This window comes from Schistocerca cancellata, chromosome 4 (genome assembly GCF_023864275.1).
Source record: "Schistocerca cancellata isolate TAMUIC-IGC-003103 chromosome 4, iqSchCanc2.1, whole genome shotgun sequence".
Lineage (NCBI taxonomy): Eukaryota > Metazoa > Arthropoda > Insecta > Orthoptera > Acrididae > Schistocerca > Schistocerca cancellata.
In genome coordinates, this window is record NC_064629.1 from 637,854,984 (window position 1) to 637,879,097 (window position 24,114).

At 43.9% G+C, this 24,114-nt stretch overlaps 1 protein-coding gene across 1 annotated transcript in view; it reads left to right on the plus strand.

Annotated features, from left to right (window-relative positions):
• Window positions 1–6,359: 6,359 nt before the first annotated feature.
• The window catches only part of LOC126184532 (alpha-aminoadipic semialdehyde synthase, mitochondrial), a 207,159-nt gene continuing 189,404 nt past the window's right edge, over window positions 6,360–24,114 (plus strand). The window contains exon 1 of the mRNA XM_049926937.1: window positions 6,360–6,430. Coding sequence (XP_049782894.1) covers window positions 6,362–6,430 — 69 coding nt within the window. The 5' untranslated portion in view covers window positions 6,360–6,361. The remainder of the gene's footprint in view (window positions 6,431–24,114) is intronic.

Genomic DNA, 24,114 nt, shown 5'->3' on the forward strand with positions numbered 1-24,114 from the left:
CAACTTTATGCAGTTACTAATAGAGATGAAATGGGACCACAGACCATCATTCCTGGTTATCGGGTCGTATGGCGGGCGGCTGTCATGAAACTTCCTGGCAGATTAAAACTGTGTGCCGGACCGAGACTCGAACTCGGGACCTTTGCCTTTCGCGGGCAAGTGCTCTACCATCTGAGCTACCCAGGCACGACTCACGCCCCGTCCTCACAGTTTTACTTCCGCCAGTAGAGAACTTGCCAGCGAAAGGCAAAGGTCCCGAGTTCGAGTCTCGGTCCGGCACACAGTTTTAATCTGCCAGGAAGTTTCATATCAGCGTACACTCCGCTGCAGAGTGAAAATCTCATTCTGGGCGACTGTCAGGTTGCTACCCCACTCCTGTCCACGGCGTTTCCAGACACGTCTGCGCTACTCATCAGGGTAGGGAATCTCGTTGACTGGAGAAGAATAGTCTTCAGTGATGAGTCCCACTTCGAAACGAACTCCGATGACCAGCGTAGATGTGCCTGGAGACGCCATGGAGAGCGGTGGGATACCAATATGTCACCCGCCCTATGGGCCGACAGCCAGGAGTGATGGTCTGGGATGCCATTTTATTTCATAGCAGAGTCCCTTTGCTTGTCATCCGCGGCATCCTTACAGCACAGCGGTAAGTCGACGATATTCTACGCCTCGTTTTGTTGCCATTCATGGCAAGCCATCCCGGGCGTACATTTCAGCAAGATAATGCTCTTCCGCACACGGCGAGAGCTTTTACTGCTTGTTTTCGTGTTTGCCAACCTCCCCCCCCCCCCCCCCACCCTCCTTAGCGTGCAAGATCGCCGGGTCTCGCCCCAACTGTAAACCTTTAAAGAATTATGGGCAGGGCCCTCCAACCAACTCGGGATTTTGACGATCTAACGTGCCAGTTGGAGAGAATTTGGCACGCTATTCCTCAGGAGGACATCCGCCAACTCCATCAATCAATGCCAAGCCGAACAGCTGGTTGCAAAAGAGTCGGAGGTGGACCAACACGCTATTGACTTGCTCGAATTGTGAAGCTCTTTCTCTCGAATAATTCACCCTGTTTTTCCGAAATAATAATTATTAATTTTTCTGTATATGTACGTCGCATTTACCGATTTCCGTTCAATTCGAGTAATTAATTCATCGTGTGATGGTTTTTTTGTCCTAGAGTGTATTCTACAGCTAAGGCGGAACCATAATTGCGGATTGCGAGTCCTTTCTTACACTACTGGCTATTAAAATTGCTACACCAAGAAGAAATGCAGATGAAATGGGTATTCATTGGACAAATATATTATACTAGAACTGACATGTGATAAAATTTTCACGCAGTTTGGATGCATAGATCCTGAGAAATCAGTACCCATAACAACCACCTCTGGCCGTAATAACGGCCTTGATACGCCTGGGCATTGAGTCAAACAGAGCTTGGATGGCGTGTACAGGTACAGCTGCCCATGCAGCTTCAACACGGGTTCATCAAGAGTAGTGACTGGCGCATTGTGACGAGCCAGTTGCTCGGCCATCATTGACGAGACGTTTTCAGTTGGTGAGAGATCTGGAGAATGTGCTGGCCGGAGCAGCAGTCGAACATTTTCTGTATCCAGAAAGGCAAGTACAGGACCTGCAACATGCGGTCGTGCATAGCCCTGCTGAAATGTAGGGTTTCGCAGGGATCGAATGAAGGGTAGAGCCACGGGTCGTAACACATCTGAAATGTAACGTCCACTGTTCAAAGTGCCGTCAGAGCGAACATGAGGTGACCGAGACGTGTAACCAATGGCACCCCATACCATCGCGCCAGGTGATACACCAGTATGGCCATGGCGAATACACGCTTCCAATGTGCGTTCACCGCGATGTCGCCAAACACGGATGCGACCTTCATGATGCTGTAAAGAGAAGCTGGATTCATCCGAAAAAATGATGTTTTGCCATTCGTGCACCTAGGTTCGTAGTTGAGTACACCATCGCAGGCGCTCCTGTCTGTGATGCAGCGTCAAGGGTAACCGCAGCCATGGCCTCCGAGCTGATACTCCATGCTGCTGCAAACGTCGTCGCACTGCTTGTGCTGATGGTTGTTGTCTTGCAAACGTCCCCATCTGTTGACTTAGGGATCGAGACTTGGTTGCACGATCCGTTACAGCCATGCGGATAAGATGCCTGTCATCTCGACTGCTAGTGATACGAGGCCGTTGGGATCCAATACAGCGTTCCGTATTACCCTCCTGAACCCGCCGATTCCATATTCTGTTAACAGTCATTGGATCTCGACCAACGGGAGCAACAATGTCGCGATACGATAAACCGCAATCGCGATAGGCTACAATGCGACCTTTACCAAAGTCGGAAACGTGATGGTACGCATTTCTCCTCCTTACACGAGGCATCAGAACAACGTTTCACCAGGCTACGCCGGTCAACTGCTGTTTGTGTATGAGAAATCGGTTGGGAACTTTCCTCGTGTCAGCACGATGTAGGTGTCGCCACCGGCGCCAACCTTGTGTGAATGCTCTGAAACGCTAATCATTTGCATATCACAGCATCTTTTTCCTGTGGGTTAAATTTCGCGTCTGTAGCACGTCATCTTCGTGGAGTAGCAATTTTAATGGCCAGTACTGTAATTGGATATGGCTGTTGATCGTCAACGAAGTGTTTCAGCCACTGCACTGCAGGATGACAGTGGTATAAAACCCATTTTTATTTAACATTTTATGCTGTTGGTCAATGAATAGTAATATTTAGAAACAGTTTTATATATAATTACTTACGTAGTAAAGTAAAAATTATAGTTTAGTGTCCGGATTTTCCAACACTCGATTACTTGGGAACTAGCCCGATTCAGTTCTAACTGATTCGGCGAAAGCACAACTGGGACGGTCAGTGACACCTCGATACACTCACAGCTTGAACTGTCGCGCCATCATCAGTAAGGAAAAAGATAGCAGTTCTCCCTTTTCCACGTTTTATTCACCATGTGATAGACGTATAACATTCGGGTTTTCGATTCGTAAGTGCTCTTGCTGAGGTGAAGACTATCGTTCCGATTTCCAGACCTCGTGAAGTGAAGTGCAAAAGGAAGGAAGGAAGACTGGGTTTAACGTCCCGTCGACGTCGAGGTCATCACAGACGGAGCACTAGCTCGAATTGTGTCAAGGATGGAACCGCCCGTATCGTTTCAAAAGAACCATCCCGACATGTAACTGGAGCGATTTAGGGAAATAACGGGAGACCTAAATCTAGGGTGCTGGACGCAGGTTTGAACCATCGTCCTCCCGAATGCGAGTCTAGTGTACTGACCACTGCTGCACCTGATGAAGTGCAACCTAAATGATATTTTCAAGATCTTTCAGTGATTACAAGTACAGAAGTGAGCCAAAATAACTATTTCCAATATAAATGTGTTCAACATAAGTGACAAATAATGTTTGTCTTGTCTGGAAGTAAAAGGACGTTCATAGTAGCATCTCTATGTTCTCTAACGACTGGTGTTGTTGATATGTTATTCTCATAAAATAAATCGCTTCTCGTGTCGATGTTGATCCGATGACTGCATATGCCCTTTGAGGGATAGTGAGATGTACTGATAATGGTTTTACCATCGTCCGTTTACAGACAATGTAGTGGCATAGCTACCAGAGCGCCATCTGCGTCTACCCTTTAATAGGGAACGCTCACAGTCATTATGCTGAGTGTGGTGCAAACCTTCTAGGCAAGCAGGCCACCATAACACGGAGATGTATTCGAACTTCCTACAGCCAACTGAGCGAGTCTGAAAGGGGTGAAATTGTGGCCTTCCCGAGTGGCGGGATGGTCCTTTCGGAGAACTGCCACACAAGTTGGTCATGCTGCGTCAGTTTGGCAACGATGCCGGTAGCAGTTATCACGTGAAAATTCACACACCTGTAGACGAGTTTCTGGACATCCATGCAGCACAGACGTCCACCAGGAACGTCGTATTGTAAGGTCAACAGTGACAGATCGTACCGCTGCCACAGCACAGATAAGAGGATTTGTGCGCCGAGACGTGTCAACACGAACTGTTGCGAACTGATTATTGGCAGTGGGACTATGGGAACGCACACCTCTAGTCCGTCTTCCACTCAAGCCACAGTATCGACGTGAACGGCACGACTGGTGCTGTCAGAGGATGACTTGGAAGATGGAATGGCGCTCCATGGTTTCCAGCGATGAAAGCAGATTCTACCTCCAGGCAAGTGATGGTCGTTTGCGTGTATTACGTAGACCTGGTGAGCGTTGCATTCATCCAAGTCACACTGGCCCCGCCCCAGGACTTAATGTCTGGGGTGCGTTAAGGTACAACTCTCGTTCTGGAGGCGACGCTAACCTGCGCTCGGTACGTGCAGAATATTGTTAGGCCCGACCTTTAGCCCTTCTTACAATAGGACGGTGATGTGTTGTTCCAACTGGGTAATGCACGCCCACACGCTGCCCGTGGAACTCAACGTGGTCTGCAAGACGTGCAGCAACTTCCCTGACCAGCACGTTATCTGGACTTGTCTGCAATCGAGCACGTGTGGATTATGATGAGACGAGAAGTGACTAGTGCGATTCGTCAACCAACAACCTTCACGGAACTACGTGAACAGGTCGAGTAGGCGTGGCATAATGTATCCCAGGACAATATTCGCCATGTGTACAATCGACTGGATGACAGCATTGCCGCCAGTGGAGGCTACGCCACCTACTAATACGGGTATTTCAGCATGGGTCGATACCTGGTACCCCGGAGCCACTAGTGCTATAAATCTGTAAATCTGTTATGTCCCCTTAGAAAAAACTTTATAAAAGACAGTGCTGGAAAACCTCTACGTTATTTGATTTTCAAACAGCTGAGCAAAACTGAACGTACTCAGACATTTCTCTCTATACTTATTCTGATCAACACTAAACTGACACACAATATTTTTAGCGCAACGCAATCTGACTTCCAATCATCCCTACAAAAGAATGGCCCTGACCAACAATAACCTATACCTTTCATGAATCACTTACCTCACAAAAATCTTCGTTACTCGAATTACTGCAATACAGCGAGCGCCAATACTGCCAGCTAAATAAAAGATTCTAACTACTGAAGGCACTAACAACTGATAGGCATAGTTAGAAAATGAAAGTTTTTGATAGAGAACAAACAATGTATTTAACTTAATAATGTTCAAAAGTCATCATAATTTGCTCTTTCTGATGGACACACGTCCAGATCGTACGCTCTCAAAATTCTGCCATCTCAGTCCACACATCCACCACTGCTGGCGGCTCACCTCCAACTGCGCAACGCCACGCGCTGTTCACATTCAACTGTCCACCACTACAATAGCAAATATTCCAACAACGCAAACCAGCCACAGACTGCACACAGCACAGTCAGTGACTTTCATACAGAGCGCTATGTGGCGTTATCAGCATAAAAACCTAAACAGCCTTCTTACAAATCTAATCATTTCATGTTCTCCATGTGCACTGTTGCAATGATACAGCTTGAGTTAACTGGAAACCTCTAAAAGGGTGTACTAATTTTTTTGGCAGCGTACATTAGTCGAGATAGGAGCTTTAGAATGGTAATAATAATACACCAAGGCATTTATATAAGGAAATGAGAACATCCTGAAAATGTCTTGTCGGATGAATCACATTTCTTGTTACACCAGGTTGGTGGTCGTTTCCGGGTACATAGTCATACAGGCGATTGGCTGCTCGAAACTTGCACCGCACCATGGCCGCAGGCCGGGGGGGGGGGGGGGGGGGAGTAGTATTATGCTCTGAAGGACATATACCTGGGCTTCCATGGGACTTGTGATAGTAATCTAAGCACCACACAGCTGTGAATTACTTGAACATTATCGCGGACCACCTGCATCCTTTTATGCTTGATGTCTTCCCTAGGGCAACGGCATCTTCCAGCAGGATAACTGTCCGTGTCGCAAGACAAGAATCGTGCTACATTGGTTTGAAGAGCGTAATAGCGAACGCATACTTATTTCTTGCTCATCAAACTCGCCTGGTCTGAAGCCGATGGAACACATCTGGGACGCTGACGGTCGTCAGCCCCGTGTCCGCGAACCATCGGACCGCATTTTACTGCAATCCCGTGACTTGTCCGAAGTCATCTGATGCCACATTCCTTCGGAAGTATATCATGGGCTTGTCAAATCCATGCCCCGTAGAATCGCTCTTGTACTGAGTTCTAAAGGTGAACTAACAAGTTATTAAGGGCGTCGTCATAATGTTTTGGCTCATCGATAAATGATGTATGAGAATTTAATACTCTAAGCTTTCCGATGAATGTGAGCTTAAATAATGTGTAAAGAGAAATCTTTAACTGTTTCAGGGCATTATGAACCAGATCATCTTCGCGAGTGCTAAGAACAGAGTTGTACAGAGGCAACATGTTAGATACGTTCAGGTAAGTTGCAGTGGTTTCTCTCACGTCACAGAAATATACAATGTTCTTTTATCCATATTTATATATTGTATAAATATTTGTTGTGAATATGATTGAGAAGGAATTTCCAGTATGAAACAAGACAGAATATCAGTGAAATTGTTTTACTATTAGAAGAACTGCATTTGTAAATGTGTTTTTCTCTTAGTAAATACAGCAACTATAATTGAACAATTGATGGACTTCAGTATTTCTTAACAATTGTACAATTTGTGGGAAGTGTGGAGGCAACTTTCGCTGCAGAAGTTTGATTAATTTTATTTAATATTGGTACACAATGTAAGTTCATATTTAATGGTTACTGTTACTGTCAGTTGCCTCAATCGCTCTCTCAGCATGTGGTCACTACGTTTACAGTTGAAGATGGCTTTGATCACTCTTCGAAAGTATGGAAATTATATGTTTGAATTGTGCGAAAGAGGGCACTTCTGTTTTTAAATTTTGCGCCCTCCAGTGGATGGGTGCTTGCATCTTAATGGGTAGCATTGCATAATGCACAGCAGTTTTAATAGCACAGTATGTGCTTATACCGCATTTGTAACAACGATTTTACTGTAATGCTGTCTGTTAATTTTCATATATGGTACAAACTATATGTCATTAGAGTACATTACGAACAATGTTTTTCTTTCTGTCGTCGATCTGGTGATGATTACCTGATTGATCGAAACCGCTCATCCTTCAACAAATTTGAGATCAAGATAAATAAATTTTATGTAGAAAACTAAAATCGCATGCTTCACAAACTTAACCATGTCACACTTACAAAATTTTAATCTTTGTTGACGGAGAAAGGTTTTAATGATTTCGCAATAAACAAGTTTTTATCTTCTTACTGTAATACGATCTTGATATATCAGGTATTTTTTCGAGCGTAATATCTAGACATTTTACTTCATCACGCCAAAGTCTGTTTCATGTACTAATCTTGCTATGTTGATTTGCTACGTGTTACAATTTATATTTCTGTTGTGGGTAAACACGGTAGCAAACGCGTAATGCACAACCTGCACATGGAAAATGATGAGTAAATCCTTAGTGAAAAGGTTGAAGGATATAGAAACAAACAAATACTGCGGTTTTCCTGCACTAAGCTGTGTTGATGAGTGTTGGCTCTGTTAAATAGTGAGCTGCTCTCTGTTGCGGCGCCGCTACTGTTGACTGCATCTGAAAACATGCAGTTAAACATTAAATTGGACTGAGTTCTGTTCATTATGAATTCATTATACATAGAAAAGATACTGATTCCTTTTTAATGACTATGAGGGAAGCAAGTGACCGTGGAGTAGCATCACAAATTGCCCTGGAATGTAATAAATGACTGGGATAAGATTCCTTCCATTGTGAGTCCGACAGCTACTATTGTGATGCTTGCTCAGATTCATATTTTAATTTCTATACAGCTAATTGCACTCTGATGACAAAATCGTTGATGACGCTATACGCTAGACAAAAAAATCTGTTTGCACATTTGTAACTTTGCACGTAAAGAGTTTGAAGTGTGCTCTGTATCTGAGATAGAAATAATTAACAACAGTGAAGTGCGCTTGGGGAGAGATGAAAATTACCCAAGCATGACACATATGCTAACTAATCCGATGACAGCTGACATTATATGTTTGTTTAGTAATAGTATTAGAATACTCTTCGAATAAAAGAAACTTAAGGTTGTAACACCCTATCAAACTGAAGACCAGTCAAGGACGAGATTCTTAGAGACGAAACTCAAGTTCAACTGAGCATTGATAGTGGCAGGAAAAGCCGTATCTTCATCGATGCAATCATTTTAACATTAGCTTAAAGTGATTTAAGGAAACCACACTTACTTTCTTTCGTCAGTTGTTCGCTACTTCTTTTAAACTGAGAGGACTGAGGATGCAACAATTATTTGTCTACAAATTCACAGAACCGTTGGGAAATATTCAAATTTCTCAGGACATTTAATTTTTATGTTTTACCATATAAGGATTTGTTTATTATAAGATCACCAAAGAATGTATTTAATAGAGTCTTCTACTGGTCCATCTCGTCCTTCCCTCTTTCTCTCTCTGTCTATCACCTGACAGCTCTCGCTGTTCATCTCCTCCTGCCTCTCTCTCTGTCCATCTCCTGACCCCCTCTCTCTGTTCATCTCCTCCTGCCTCTCTCTCCGTCCATCACCTCCTACACCTCTCTCTGCCCATCTACTCCTGCCTCACTCTCTGTCCATTTCCCCCTACCCCTTTCAGTGTCCATCTCATCCTGCCACATTCTCTGTCCATCTCCTCCTACCCCTCTCTCTGTCCATATTCTCCTGCCCCACTCTCTTTCCATATCTTCCTACCCTTCCCATTATTAATATCCTCCTGCCTCACTTTCTGTCCATCTCCTCCTACCCCTCTCTCTGTCCATCTCCTGATGCCTCTCTCTCTATCTATCTCCCCCACAACTCTCTCTATCCCTATCCTGCCTCTCTCTCAGACCATCTCCTAATACCCCTCTCTATGTCCATATCCTCCTGTCTCACACTCTCTCCCTCCTGCCCCACTCGCTGTCCATCTCCTGCTACCTCACACTCTACCAATCTCCTCCTAAACCTCCCTCTGTCTCTCTCCTCCAGCCTCTCTCTCAGCCCATCTCCTAATACACCCCTCTCTGTCCACCTCCTCTTGTCTCACACTCTGTCCCTCCTACCCCTCCTCTGTCCATCTACACCTACCCCTCTCTCTGTCCATCTCATCCTGCCACACTCTCTGTCCATCTCCTCCTGCCGCATTCTCTGACCATCTCCTCCAACTCCTCTCTGTCCATCTCCTCCAACTCCTCTCTGTCCATCTCCTCCAACTCCTCTCTGTCCATCTCCTCCAACTCCTCTCTGTCCATCTCCTCCAACTCCTCTCTGTCCATCTCCTCCTACCCCTCTATCTGTCCATACCCTCCTGATCCTCTCTCTGTCCAGCTCCTTCTGCCTCACTCTCTGTCCCTCCTACCCCTCTCTCTGTCCATCTCACCCTGCCACACTCTCTGTCCATCTCCTCCTCCCCTCTCTCTGTCCATCTCCTGCTGCCTCTCTCTCTGTCCCTCTCCTCCTGCCTCTCTCTCAGCCCATCTCCTAATACCCCTATCTCTGTCCATATACTCCTGCCTCACTCTCTGTCCCTCCTACCCCTCTCTCTGTCCATCTCCCCCTGACTCATCCTCAGTCCATCTCCTCCTACCCCTCTCTCTGTCCATCTCCTGCTGCCTCTCTCTCTATCCACCTCCTCCTACACCTCCCTCTGTCCCTCTCCTCCTGCCTCTCTCTCAGCCCATCTCCTAATACACCTCTCCCTGTCCACCCCCTCCTGTCTCACACTCTGTCCCTCCTACCCCTCTCTCTGTCCATCTCCCCCTGACTCACTCTCTGTCCATCTCCTCCTACCACTCTCTCTGTCCATACCCTCCTGCTGCACTCTTTGTACATCTCCTCCTGCCTCTCTCTCTCTGTCCATTTCCTCCTACTCATCTCTATGTCGACCTCCTCCTGCCTCCCTCTCGGTCCATCTCCCCCTGACTATCTCACTGCCCATCTCCTATCTCCCCCTACCCCTTTCTGTTTCCATCTCCTCCTGCCTCCCTCCCTGTCCATCTCCTCCTGCCTCACTCCGTGTCCATCTCCTCCTACCCCTCTGTCTAATCATCTCCTCCTGCTCCCTATTTGTCCATCTCCTCTTACCTCTCTCTCTGTCAATCTCCTGCGGCATTCTCTGTCCACCTCCTCCTACCACTCTCTCTGTTCATCTCCTCCTGCTTCTCTCTCTGTCCATTTACTGGCCCTCTCTCTCTGTCAATCTACTGACCCCCTCTCTCTGTCCATATCCTGCTGCCTCACACTCTGTCCATCTCCTCCTACCCCTCTGTCTGTCCACCTCCTCCTGCCACTCTCTCTGTTCATCTACTCCTGCTGCTCTCTCTGTCCATTTACTGACCCTCTCTCTCTGTCAATCTACTGACCCCCTCTCTCTGTCCATATCCTCCTGCCTCACACTCTGTCCATCTCCTCCTGCCTCACACTCTGTCCATCTCCTCCTACCCCTCTCTCTGTCCATCTCCTCCTGCCTCTCTCTCTCTGTCCATCTGCTCCTTCCCCACGTGCCCATTTTCTCCTCCACCCTGTTTTCTCCACGCTACCATTCCCACCTCAATAGGAGAGCGGTGGTTCTTACCTCCACTGCATTTCTTTCCAGAAAGTAACTAGTATGCTTACGAAATTAGACTGAAATCGTTCCAAGAGTTAAGCATGAACTAGTTACCTGTGCCTTTGCTTGCGTATGCACATGTCAAATATATTTCACATTCATTTAAATCATTTCACACGTATTTGTACACATATTTCACTTGTAAGTGTAGTCAGTTTCACGCCTCAGTTATATTTTCACGCAGCTGAACGTTTATGACGTCATGTCTTCTAAACTATATGTCGTACAATGATAGCATTTTGCGGTACATTCAGTGGGTATATGAGTCTGCTGTATGCGAAATATGTTGCAAATAGAATTAGAAGCAAAGAAGTAATACACTGAAAGGTTATGCATGATGTGGCAGTTTTTCATGCACCTCAGTGTTTATGATGTCATATCTCCTGAAATGTATGTGGTAAAATGATATAATTCTGCTGTTACATTGACTGGTATATATTACTACTGTTTCGGAATTTTGCGAGTAATGCTTTCCACACTGCACACCATCCTGCTTGTAGCAGGAATCCGTGACGAATCGTGCAGTTCTTCCTTCATCTTCTTAATGCATAGTATCAACCCAATCTGGTAAAGATCTCTGACCGTCGAAAAATACTGTTGGTCGAATCGTGCAACATCTAGATTTGTCCGGAATTCAGATATGACAGCGAGTCGATGTTGGACTGTTTGGGAACGTGAGTGCAGGTACGCTCGCCGTCAAGGTTCTGGTCGACCAGAAGACCGCCAGAAGCGAGGATCGCCGTCTTCTGCACCAGTCACATCCTGTCCCCTTCACATTGATGCTTGCCATCCTAGAGCATGTAATAGTCACGTGAAAACGTTCTGTGTCATCCCGCATCACTGGTCGGAGACTAGGAGCAATGGGACAAGGGAATTACCGTCCCATGCGTAGATTGCCTTTAACAGACGACTTAAAGCGCTGCGTTTGGAGTGGTGCCTTGACTGAGAAGCATGGACTGCTGATTAACGGCATCGAACTGTTTTCAGCGATGAATCGCGGTTCTGCACTACCCCAGATAACCGTCGTTGATGAGAGTGGCTGCGACCTGGGAAGACGCCCCATTCTGCCGAAGTTTTTTAGAGGCACAACAGTTTACTCCTGGGATCATGGTGTCGGGAGCCATCGATTATAACATAAGATCACGGCTGGTAGTGACTGAGACAACTAGGACGACACAACAGTTACTCACGGTTAATCCTATATTCTCATGAGTTACCTCTCATACAACAGTCTCGTGGTGCTATTTAGAACAGCGCAGTTCTCGGCCACACTTCTGTAGGAATTGCCTTCGTGATGTTGAGGTGCTCCTGCGGCCTTCAATATCGCCTGATCTGCCACCATTAGGACATGTGTGGGACCAGCTCGAACCTCAACTTCGTCCAAGTGCCAGTATCTGGGGTATAATGGACCAATTACAACAGTTATGTGCCAACTTGCCTCAATAGAGGATACAACAATTTTATGATCCCCGTCACTGGTCACTGGTCACTGCTAACTTCATACTGCTCAGTGAACTCATACTGCCACGTTCTTTATAAGTTTGGGTAGATGTTGCAATTACTCAAATATCACACCTTCTCAGCCTGTGTAGTTTTATTTCGTTTCCTTCTTCGATTCTGCGAGCTTCAAATCTTTGACAGACAGTGTAGAATGCGACAATTAGTGCAAGTATGATAACCATAAAAGTAGCGTAATATGGTAGAAACGAAGGTAGGCAGCTGGGGCAGGACAGGAAGAGACTGGCAGCGAGCAATCCCAGTGTTGGTCACTGGATTGGCACATGTAACTGTCTTTTTTCGCATGGTCGTGCAGTTAGCTCCATCAGCAGGACGTTTGTCTTCGATTTTCTGGCTGGCTTTCCTGACTGTTTGAGTCGTCACACAAGAGAAACTAATGGAAGAAGCCATCTATCGTCTATATGCGGTGGTGTCTCATAAATGTAGATGAAAGTGGGCAGAGTCGCACGTGCGTGGGACCCCGCTGCCCACATGCATCTTATGCAGCGGAACACACAGTACGAGTACTTTATAAGTGAAACACAGAAATGCAGAATCACCTTTCAGTAAGAGGACTGGACAATAAGGCAGTGGAACTTTGCAGCAACATATCTTGTTATCATAGAAGTGGTGTCTTTAGATGCCTGTAATGAATATTTAGTACCATAGTTTCGAGAAACTTAACTAATTACTAAGTAGAATAATGAAGCAAAATTACAGGGTCCAGTCACCTTACTGTGACCACCGAATATGTTCGACACGCAGTAACTACTCACAGACGGCAGGTAGCAGCACTAGCAGTTGAGGGTATATAAAGCGTCTCGGGGCGGGTGAGGGGGGGGGGGGGGGGGGGCTGCGGGAAACAGTGCAGTCGTTGTCGTAACACCGAAACAGAGGGATTTATGTGACTGGACAGTGTAGAAGTGGCCAAAATTGAAATATGTTGTAGGAGACTTTATTCCTATGATAGGAGTGTATTTTTGTTTCATAGTGGCGCATAAAAAGACAAACAACAAAATAAAACTTTGTTATAGTTAGATAGCTAGGTTAAAATCATAAACGGAAAAGTGTGCGATAAAATAAAATTACGTATCTTGCCATCTGAGAGTTGTATCTGATCAGTGTAAGGAACACGATAGCTGGCTTCAAAATAAATAAACAAATAATTTCGAGTCAGCGGTTTCCGATTACTTCTCTCCATCTACGGTTATATATCTTACAAAGAGAGGTACCCAGCATTGGGATCGATTTTTTGAAACTATTTATATGATTGCAGTGCAAGATCCCCGGTACCTTGCACTGCAATCATTAGCCCTAGTGTGCCCTTGTTTGCGAGCAATTGACGAAAACAATCGGAATCTTGAATGACTCTCAGTATTATTAAAAAAGTAGTACGATAATAAATGTTTTTATGGTGTAATCGATAGGGTAAGGCCTTTATGAGCAGAAGGTTGTGGTTACACATCTAGGCTAGTATTATAATTTTTTTCTATTTCTAAATTTTTAGCGAATTGACTTTGATCATCGTTTTTATGGAATTAATTGGTTTAAATGTAATTTTTTATTTCTATTCCTTTGTCATATAATTTTAGTGATCATACCAACTTCTTCATTTGCTCTCATTTTTCTTCCCGTCATTCATTTTCCGCGTGAAATCTTTATTTATGTGATTTCAATTAATTTTATGTATTAATTTTGATTCAATTTCTTTCGTTTCATCATCCTGTTTTTTCGTCTATGTTACTGTAGACATTGTTTGTATTCATTTTGCTTGAATTTCGTTTTACTTATAATCACTTCTTTCATTTAAATCTTCTCCTGTGCTATTTTTTTCATAGTGCAATAGGAATTTAGGCTATGTTTTATATGACGATTACCATAAAAAATTACACATCTTCTAACAAAAAATACATTTTGACACCTTTACATAGTCAAGATAAATAGATTTGTCTTTCGCTATTTAGCTGATAGCCATTTTCAAATATTTAACTATGATAATAGAGAAATGTAATTATATTCACATTCACAAAAATTCCGAGCGGAAAAAGAAAGATATAAAGCAAAAATAACAAAGAATGAAAAATTAAAAGGAAGGTCAGCGTTGGCTATACTATTGATGGTTTATTGATAGCAAAATTGATTTTCAATCACATAGGGATCATCTTCAGCGCTGTGGTGTACAAATTAAACTCATAGACACTGGTATCAAGTTATCAGTAATCAAAACTTAGAAGCAATCACAATAACTCATTGTGAGTTATTGTGATCGCTTCTCAGTTTTGGTTACTGATAATGAGTTATTGTGATCGCTTCTCAGTGTTGGTTACTGATAACTTGATACCAGTGTCTATGAGTTTAATTTGTACACCACAGCACTGAAGATGACCACTATGTGATTGAAAATCGATTTTGCTGTCAATAAACCATCAATATTACGGCCAACGCTGACCCTCCTTTTAATTTAACATATATGGTCGTAGTGCACACAGCACTCCATGGAGCCGCCAATCAATAAAGAATGAAAAAATGCATACGATGATTAAAATGGTGTAATAAAGGAACAGAATTTAAAAAACTGCATTTAAACCAATTAACTGAATAAAAATAATGATCAAAGTAATTTACATACAGATTTAAATATAAAATAATGGAAAGTAGATTCGAACCCACAACCTTCTGCATGCGAAAGCTTTCCCCTATCCGTTACACCGTGCAACCAAAAGAGAAGCTAATAATTTTTTATCGTTACTGAGAATCACGTAAAATTCCGATATTTTTCGTCGATTGCTCTCAAACCAGAGCCCTTCAGGGTGAATGGCTGCAGGTTGTGATGCCTACACCACAGTGTAAATCGTTTCAAAAAGTCGATCTCACTGTTGGGTTCAAAATGGCACTGAGCACTATGGGACTTAACAGCTGTGGTCATCAGTCCCCTAGAACTTAGAACTACTTAAACCAAACTAACCTAAGGACATCACACACATTCATGCCCGAGGCAGGATTCGAACCTGCGACCGTAGCGGTCACGCGGTTCCAGACTGAAGCGCCTAGAACCGCACCGCCACACCGATCGGCTCTCACCGTTGGGGACCTCTCCTTGTTAGAGGAAAGTTTTTGGCGAGATCCATCTTCTGATAATGTTATGTAGAAACAAATTTTACGTTTTAAACTACAGTTCATAGCTTCAGTACCTGTTCTACAAAAAAGGAAGTAACCCATATTTAATCATTTTCTGAATCTCATTACGAAACCATTATCAGCTGCACATCTTTCTCTACAATTACACATCATAAAGAAAAGCAGTTTTTTTATATAAAAAGGGTGAGTAAGAGAAAGACTATCTTGGGTGGCTATCGGACATCCTGCGTGGAACAGCTAATTGATCTGGTGTTGCAAGGGAGCTGTTTTCATGAAGTAATACCATTAGCTCGGGCAACGCAAATATTCCACTACGCGAAACCAGCGACCTATGTACAAAACCTCATGGCTTATCAGAACTTTTCAACGCTGACTTTACTTCCGTGTGAAGCAGTTTTGCCATTTGTGAAACTAATTAATGAACCAGAAGCTTTAAATGTTCATATTGTTTTCAGTGTGAAAAACAGTAACTATGAAAAGAGATGATTAAGAGTTCATATCGCAGATTAATTAACAAGCAGCCGGCAATAAGACGTGTAATGCATTTGTGACAAAAAGCGCCATCATCTATCCTATTTACGCATTTCAATATTAAACTTCATCACTATCGAATTTAAGTAAAAGTCTTGTTAGCTCGTGTAAGTTCGTGAGAGAAAGCCTCAGCGACAGGATACCGAATTCTTACCCCTCAACAAACTGATGGCATCAGGTGTTGAGATTAAGTTTTCCTATATAGGTGTGTATTATATGTCGACACAGTGATGATAGTCTGGTATCGCGAGCCGCGGAATTTGAATCCCCGCCAGACGTCATGGATGTCGAAGACCCATAGAGGTCTCTGTACCATCGCGCCGTAAGCTGTGGCGGCGCGCGCCTCCTGGCCCACATTTAGAGTGAGGGCACCACAGTGGAACACGTGATCCCTGCGGCCAATAGCGACGTCCCCGATCGAATACTTAAGCGCCTGCCTGTCGCTCAGCCTGCCAGCCCAAGACGATCTTCGACAATTAAGTCGAAGAAAAAATCGCAACATCCAATCCCTTAATCCTGTTCCTTCCTATATAACACCAATCATCTCGCCTACCTCAGGCAAGTACCAGACACAAACAAAACAATCATCACATACCACAGACACAAAAAAACTACAGAAAAATCACACACACACGTACACAGGGGAGTAAAAGCCGAAAGGCTACAAACTCCCCCTCACACTTCCCCAAAGATGGGAAAGTACAAGATGAGAGCACAGAGAGCACAAGCAGCCTGCCAGTCTCACCTTCGCGTGCGTCTCAGGACATATCGCCTCGCATTAGACAGCGTATTGACTTTCGTGTGTTCTTTACGAGTGGACGTGGTTGTCTTGTTTGGTTCGTGATCTGTTGTCTGTTCTTGTTGTGTTGTAAGGTCCTTCGTTGGTCGTGTCCGTCGTCTCCCGTTGTGTTATTGTTCGCGGGCCGCTCCGCGGGTCCCACCGCGTTTCCGTCACTACAACCCCGCGACCGTTCTGGTCGCCGTTACAACAGATAGGATGGGTCAAAATTAAATTTCTGGTTCCATTTCATATTGTAATGGCCTTTATCATGTAAATATTAACGCAGTAATACATCATACAGTTTTAGTTATTAGAACTGAGGGCAGATGGAAAGATTTCTTGTAAGTATCACTTTCTAGATCTTCTGCACGAGCTGATGCTACTACAGCCCAGTAAGATTAGTCTCCGCTGTCTCTGACACTGAAACGTGAGAACTAGTTTATACTGAGGTGCCAAAAGTCATGGGATACCTCCTAATATCGTATCGTATCGTATCTCCTTTTGCCCAGTGTAGTGCAACAACTCGACATGGCATAGACTCAACAAGTCGCTGAACGTCCCCTGCAGAAATATTGAGCCACGCTGCCTCTATGGCGGTCTATAATTGCGAAATTGTTGCCGATGCAGGATTTTGTGCATGAACTGACCTCTCGACTATGTCCTATAAATATTCGATGGGTGGGCACATCATTCGGTCAAATTGTCCAGAATGTTCTCCAAACTAATCGTGAACAATTGAGGCCTAGTGAGATGGCGCATTGTTACCTGTAAAAAAAAATCCATTTTTGAGAGTATCAAGTCCATCAATGACTGCAAATGGTCTCCAAGTAGGCGAAAATAACCATTGCCAGTCAATGATCGGTTCAGTTGGACCAGAAGACCCAGTCCATTCCATGGCAACGCAGCCCACACCATTATGGAACCACCACCAGGGTGTCTTGTTGACAACCTGGGTCCATGGCACCGTGGGGTCTGCGCCGCACTCGAACCCTCCCATCAGCTCTTACCAAGTGGAATCGGACTCGTCTGATCAGGCTACAGCTTTCCAGTCGTCTAGAGCCCATTAGATATAGTTAGAACCCCAGGAGAGGTGCTGGGGACGATGTTGTGTTGTTGCTAAAGGCAGTCGCGCAGCTCGTCTGCTGCCATAGACGATTAACTCCAAATTTCACCGCACAGTGGTAACAGATAAGTTCGTCGTACGTCCCACATCGATTTCTGCGCCTATTTCACGCGACGTTGCTTGTCTCTTAGCACTGACTAGTCTACGCAAACGCCGCTGTTCTTGGTTCATTAAGTGATTGCCATCGTCCATTGCGTCGTCGGTGGTGAGACGTAATGTCTGAAATTTGGTATTCTCGGCACACTCTTGACGCTTTGGATTTCGAAATATTGAATTCCCTAACGATATCCGAAACTGAATGGCCCATGCGTCTAGCTCCCACTCCCATTCCTCATACAAAGTCTGTTAATTCTCATCGTGCGCTCACAATCACGCCGGAAACCTTTTCAGCTGAACCACCTGAGTACAAATGACAGCTCCGTCAGTGTAATGCCCTTTTATACCTTCTGTACGCGATACTACCGCCATCTGTATCTGTGCAAAGCGCTATCCCATGACTTTTGTCACCACAGTATATTTTGCGTACTTTCACTCTGTTATCTCCTACGGTATCATATTCTGGGGCAACCAAGAATATTCTTAGCACAGAAAAAGGTGGTAAGATCTGCGGTTTCAGATTGCAAACTTCGATTAGACCGTTTATCACGGTTCTCGGAATTCTAACTCTGCCATCCTTGTATACAAACCTCATCGAAGGATTAGTTGTGTGCAGTGTTGATTCACTTAGAAGAAGCTGTAATATTCATTCAGTGAACGCAGTAGATCTGAAAAATTTGGCTGGTAAACCTTCAGTCTCCAAACATAACTTGAAGAACTTCTTTGTGGCACACTTTTTTTTTTAACGGGAGTGCCTAACAGTACTTGAGAACCTTTTCTCTCTGTGCTGTGCTGTTTATTGATACGCGCTCTCATTATTCTTTTTTATTTATTAATTCTTAAGTTACATTTATTTACAATTTTTCTGATCGCCCTTCCGTAAACTATGTACCGCCTCGTTCCATCACCAAGCAGCTTTAGATCGCGCCGTCCCAGGGAACCTCATAAAAAAATAGAGACGTGTCTTGTGGATCGGTCTCGTACCACGACTTGGCCACTCACTCAAGTTAGCATGAACAAGAAGCAGGATGTTTATTTCAACACTTCGGCGACGAAGTGTTGTACTATCTTTATCTTCCAAGGTGAAAACAGTCGTATTCACAGGGCTGCTTGCGGGCTCATCTCCTGGTACATATTTGTGGCAAGTCAACAAATTTGAATATTCATCTACATATAGATATGGCAATGATATCGACATATTGGAAATATTGATTGATTGTGTAAATAATGTCAAATTTTTAAATTGACATACACTGACGGAAAAAATCCCAGCACCAAGAAGGAGTTGTGCGACATAAGCGGAAGTTGGTAGCCGTGCTTCTACATCTGAAAGATGATGTCTATCCAAATTTCGTGCCAGTCGTATAAGAGTGGCGCTAGTAGCACCACATGAGGATCCAAATCACGTTTGTCTTAAATACGTGCTGTGACGGTAGTGAGTATTAATTACCTTTGAGATCGGACATGGTGAGTTGATGTTAACCAAGAATGCCTTTGAGGCGTCAAAGACACCATTATCAACATCTCACTGAGTTTGAATGAGGTTGTGTAATAGAGCTACGAGAAGCTACATGTTCCTTCTGCGGTAGTGCCGAAAGTCTTGACAGAAATGTAGTCACTTTGCATGATTGCTGGTAACGTCACGAGAACGTTCGGTCAGAAGACGACTGCGGGCAAGTGGCGTTACCGAGAGGGAAGACTATTGTGTTCGGCGTATGGCTCTGGCACCATCATACTGCATCTGTAGCAGCAATTTGAGTATCAGTTGGCACCACAGTGACACAACGAACTCTTACAAATCTGTTACTTCAAGCACTGCTTCGAGCCAGACGCCCTGTGGCGTGCATCCCTCTGACACGATACCATTGCCATTTGCGACTTTAGTTGCGTCAAGCGACAGCTCAGTGGAGGGCAGGATGGAGGTCTGTTGTATTTTCTGATGAAAACAATTTCTGCCCCGGTGCCAGTGATGTTGGTTAGCAGGAGGCCAGTTTAGGTCTTGCAACCAACCTGCCTGCGTACTAGGTACGCGGGATCTACATCTGAAGCTATGGTCTGGGGCGCGATTTCGTATGACAGCAGGAGCACTCTCATGGTTATCCCACGCACATTAACTGTAAAGTTGTGCGTCAATCTCGTGATGCGACCTGCTGTGCTGCCATTCATGAACAACATTCCTGGGCGTGTTTTCCAATAGTGTTACTTCTGATATTCTCCACGGGTTTGCAGCCGGATCATGTCATTGTCCAGACACAATATTTCGGCGGACCAGCTGGCCGCCATCTTCATGTGAGTTAATGCCCGTGTACTGCCTCGCCACCGAGCGAGGTGGCGCAGTGGTTAGACACTGTACTCGCATTCGGGAGGACGATGGTTCAATCCCGCGTCCGGCCATCCTGATATAGGTTTTCCGTGATTTCCCTAAATCGCTCCAGGCAAATGCCGGGATGGTTCCTTTGAAAGGGCACGGCCGACTTCCTTCCCCATCCTTCACTAATCCGATGAGACCGATGACCTCGCTGTCTGGTCTCCTTCCCCAAACCCCCCCCTCCCCCCCAACTGCCTCGCCGGAAACTGAATTCCAGCCGCAACGACGGAAACCTTTATACGCCACGGCCAGAGCACCGCGGGTGTGCGAGATGATGGGCAGCGCCTCCTGGGGGCAAGTAGACACGCAGCGCGCCGGTGGGAGAAGACGGCAGAAACGATAAATCGCAACAGCACTAGTTGGAAGAATCCAATGATCGGAAAGAAGACCACCGTTGTTTAATGTCGGACAAAATCGGATTCCATATCTTACTTAGAGGAAAACCTTTATCCCTGTTAATAATATTACTGGATAATCTAATTTTAATGGATTCTTTAAGAACACATTTCCAATAGCGAGAAGCACGAGAGGTCAATTGTGTCTTGTCATACATCATCCTGTGTCCTTCGTTAAGGTAATGTTCCGCCACTGCCGACTTCTTAGGTTGGAGCAACCGAGTGTGCCGATGATGTTCCACGCAGCAGTCCTGAATAGTTCGAATAGTTTGACCAATATACTTCTTTCCACACCGACACGGAATTTCATAAACCCCGGGCCTCCTCAAGCCCAAATTATCTGTAACTGAGCCAAGAAGGGCTCTAGTCTTGGCCACCGGCGTAAAAACACTTTTAATATTATATTTTCTTAAAATTCTTGAAATTTTGGATGATATACTTCCCGCAAAGGGTAAATAAGCAACAGCATCAAAAGTATCCTCTACTGGCTCGCGTGACGGACCAAACTGAAGAGCACGGCATATTTGTTGTTCCGTTTATCCATTCTGTTTAAAAAACAATCTTCAATTGATCAAGTTCTTCTTTCAGATGTTCGTCATCAGAAATGGCATAAGCTCTTTTGACCAGAGTCCGCAAAACTCCACTACGTTGGTGTGGTGGATGACAGCTGGTCGCATGAAGATAGCGGTCAGTATGAGTGGGTTTCCTATACACACTATGTCCAAAAGTCCCATCATCCTTTCTTTGCACTAAAACATCAAGAAATGGAAGTTTACCATCACTTTCAATTTCCATAGTAAATTTAATACTTGGGTGTAGACAATTGAAATGATCTAAGAAACGATTCAGAGCACCAATTCCATGTGGTCAAGCCATAAAAATGTCATCAACGTATCTCAAAAAACACTTTGGTTTAAGAAACGAAGTTTTGAGTGCCATGTCCTCAAAGTCTTCCATAAAAAGGTTGGCGACTATGGGGGAGAGTGGACTCCCCATAGCCACCCCGTCAGTTTGCTCAAAATATACATCATCAAAAAGAAAATACGTTGAAGTCAATACATGACGACATAACTTGGTAGTTTCTTCATCTAATTTCTCAGGGTCTCTTCTAGAGGAACCTGAGTGAAGAGAGAAATAACATCAAAGCTAACGAGCAAGTCAGAAGGACCACAGTACAAACATTTTAATCGTCGAATAAAGTCGGACGAATTTGATATGTGGTGTTCACATTTCCCCACATATGGCCTGAGGACTGAAGCTAAATATTTGGCCAAATTATAGGTAGGGGCGCCCAAGTTGCTGCAATGGGACGCAGAGGAACACCCCTCTTATGAATTTTGGGTAAACCATACAATCTTGGAGGAACCGCCGCACCAGGATGAAGTTTCTTGATGACATCACTTGGTAAGGAGATCTTTTTTTAAAAGTGAGAGAGTCTTCCGTTTTATACAGTCTGTGGGATCATTTTTTCATGGTGTATAAAGGTTTCCGTCGTTGCGGCTGGAATTCAGTTTCCGGCGAGGCAGTGCACTAGCATTAACTCACCTGAAGATGGCGGCCAGCTGGTCTGCCGAAATATTGTGTCTGGACGACGACATGATCTGGCTGCAAACCCGTGAAGAATATCAGAAGTTATTACGCCGGGAAAGTCTACGAAATCAGTATTACTCTCGCTCACATACCGCTGTTGTAACCCAACAGCTATACACAGTGTCGAAATGTTATCTTGGCCTGCTCGATGACCAGATCTATTTCCAGTCGAGCGCGTAAGGGACATGATCAGACAACTGCAGCGTCATCCACTAACAGCATTAACCGTCCCTGTACTGACCGACCAAGTGCAGCAGTCACATAACTTCATCCCAAAAACTGACATCCACCATCTGTACAACACAATACAATGCATGCACGTTTGTATGCTTGGTTCCAGCTTTCTGGCGGTTGCACAGATGATTAATGTATCAGCATTTCGTTTTGCAATGGCTTATTAACCTATGATCTTCCAATGTTGATCACTTAAATATGTTACCGAGACAAATGTATTCCCGAAATTTCTTTACCCCAAATTAATTATTTTTTGGTGTTGCGATTTTTTTCCTTCAGTGTAGTACTGTCGGCATGTGTGGAGTGGTTGATGAAATGACGTATTTCATCTTTCGTTGATTCTTTATTTGTTATGAGGTACAACCTTAAGCTAGTCTAATGATGCGTGGATTGGAAAAGAGATGTGCGGAGACATTTCATTTCACGAAACTGGTAGATGTGATGCAAAGTGTAAAACTTGCGGCAACATTTTAAAGCGTCCGGAAGAGATCGTTCAGATATATGGTCACATCAGGGGCCGTTCGCACTGAATACAATCAAGTAATTGGGAGCCTGTTTGCCCTGCGCTGTTAACCGTGACTCAGTGAAATTACCCCTTTACTTCTGTCAACATTTGTAGCTTTCAGTCACAGAGTGTACCCCTTAGAGATGTGTGAAAGTCTCAAGCATGTGTACCTGACACTGTGTTTTGGCAAGACAGTACTTTAGTGTAGTCGTGACGTCTGTCCCAGCTGAGAGGCTATATTGTAAATCTGGCGTGTTAAAAGATTTCTTACAGTTTACTACTAACAAAATAAATAAACTGTGTGGAAACGTTCCTTTTCCATTAAACTGTCTCAAAAATATTGGAGTAATAATATTTCACTTGTTACATAAGTTACAATGTATACAAAAAGTGTATGCTGACTTTTGCAGCAAAGGAAATTGAGCCTTCAACAGAAAAAAAACATTTTTATCTCCTTTAAAAGTAAGTGTTATACAAGTTTTGGTGCATCCTCAAAGCTTTCTAAGCAGTGAGCCTACTATTAACTTTATATTATTTTATTCCTTTTGAAACTGAAACTACTTTGGAATACCATTTCCCCGAGTCAGAATTGAACTTAATACTAAGTAGGACCTCGAAACTAATATTATTGCTAATTTTCACAGTTTTCAATATAGAATAACTATTTTCTTTCTAGTATTTGAGTTATTACAGGTTTAGTTTATAATTTTGTAATATAAAAGCAATGAAAATGTTAAAATGGTAAATAAGCAAATTTCTTGACATACTTTTGTGTCAAACAACAATGAAAAATCACTAATAGAGCAAATTCAAATAATAATAGTTTCTTGTTTCAGACCTAACAACTTTTTTCAGTTAAGGATCACACTCTTTAATAGATCGAAAATCCTATATACAGCGAAAATATTTCTCGTTATATCAAAATGAAAATTGTATTGCACATTTTTCGGTAAAAAACTTACGATAGTTAGAAACAAACTTTCTTTGTCGCCTAAATTAACGATTAAATTCTCAAAATGACGGTGCTGATAAGAACATGCTGATAATTTCCCTATATGTAGTCATGAAAATATTTTTACGCCACTGCACATACACAGCTGGCTATGTTTCTCTTCCGAAAAGGTTTGTTAATGACATTGAGAACTTAATTTCATAACTAGCTGTACTACA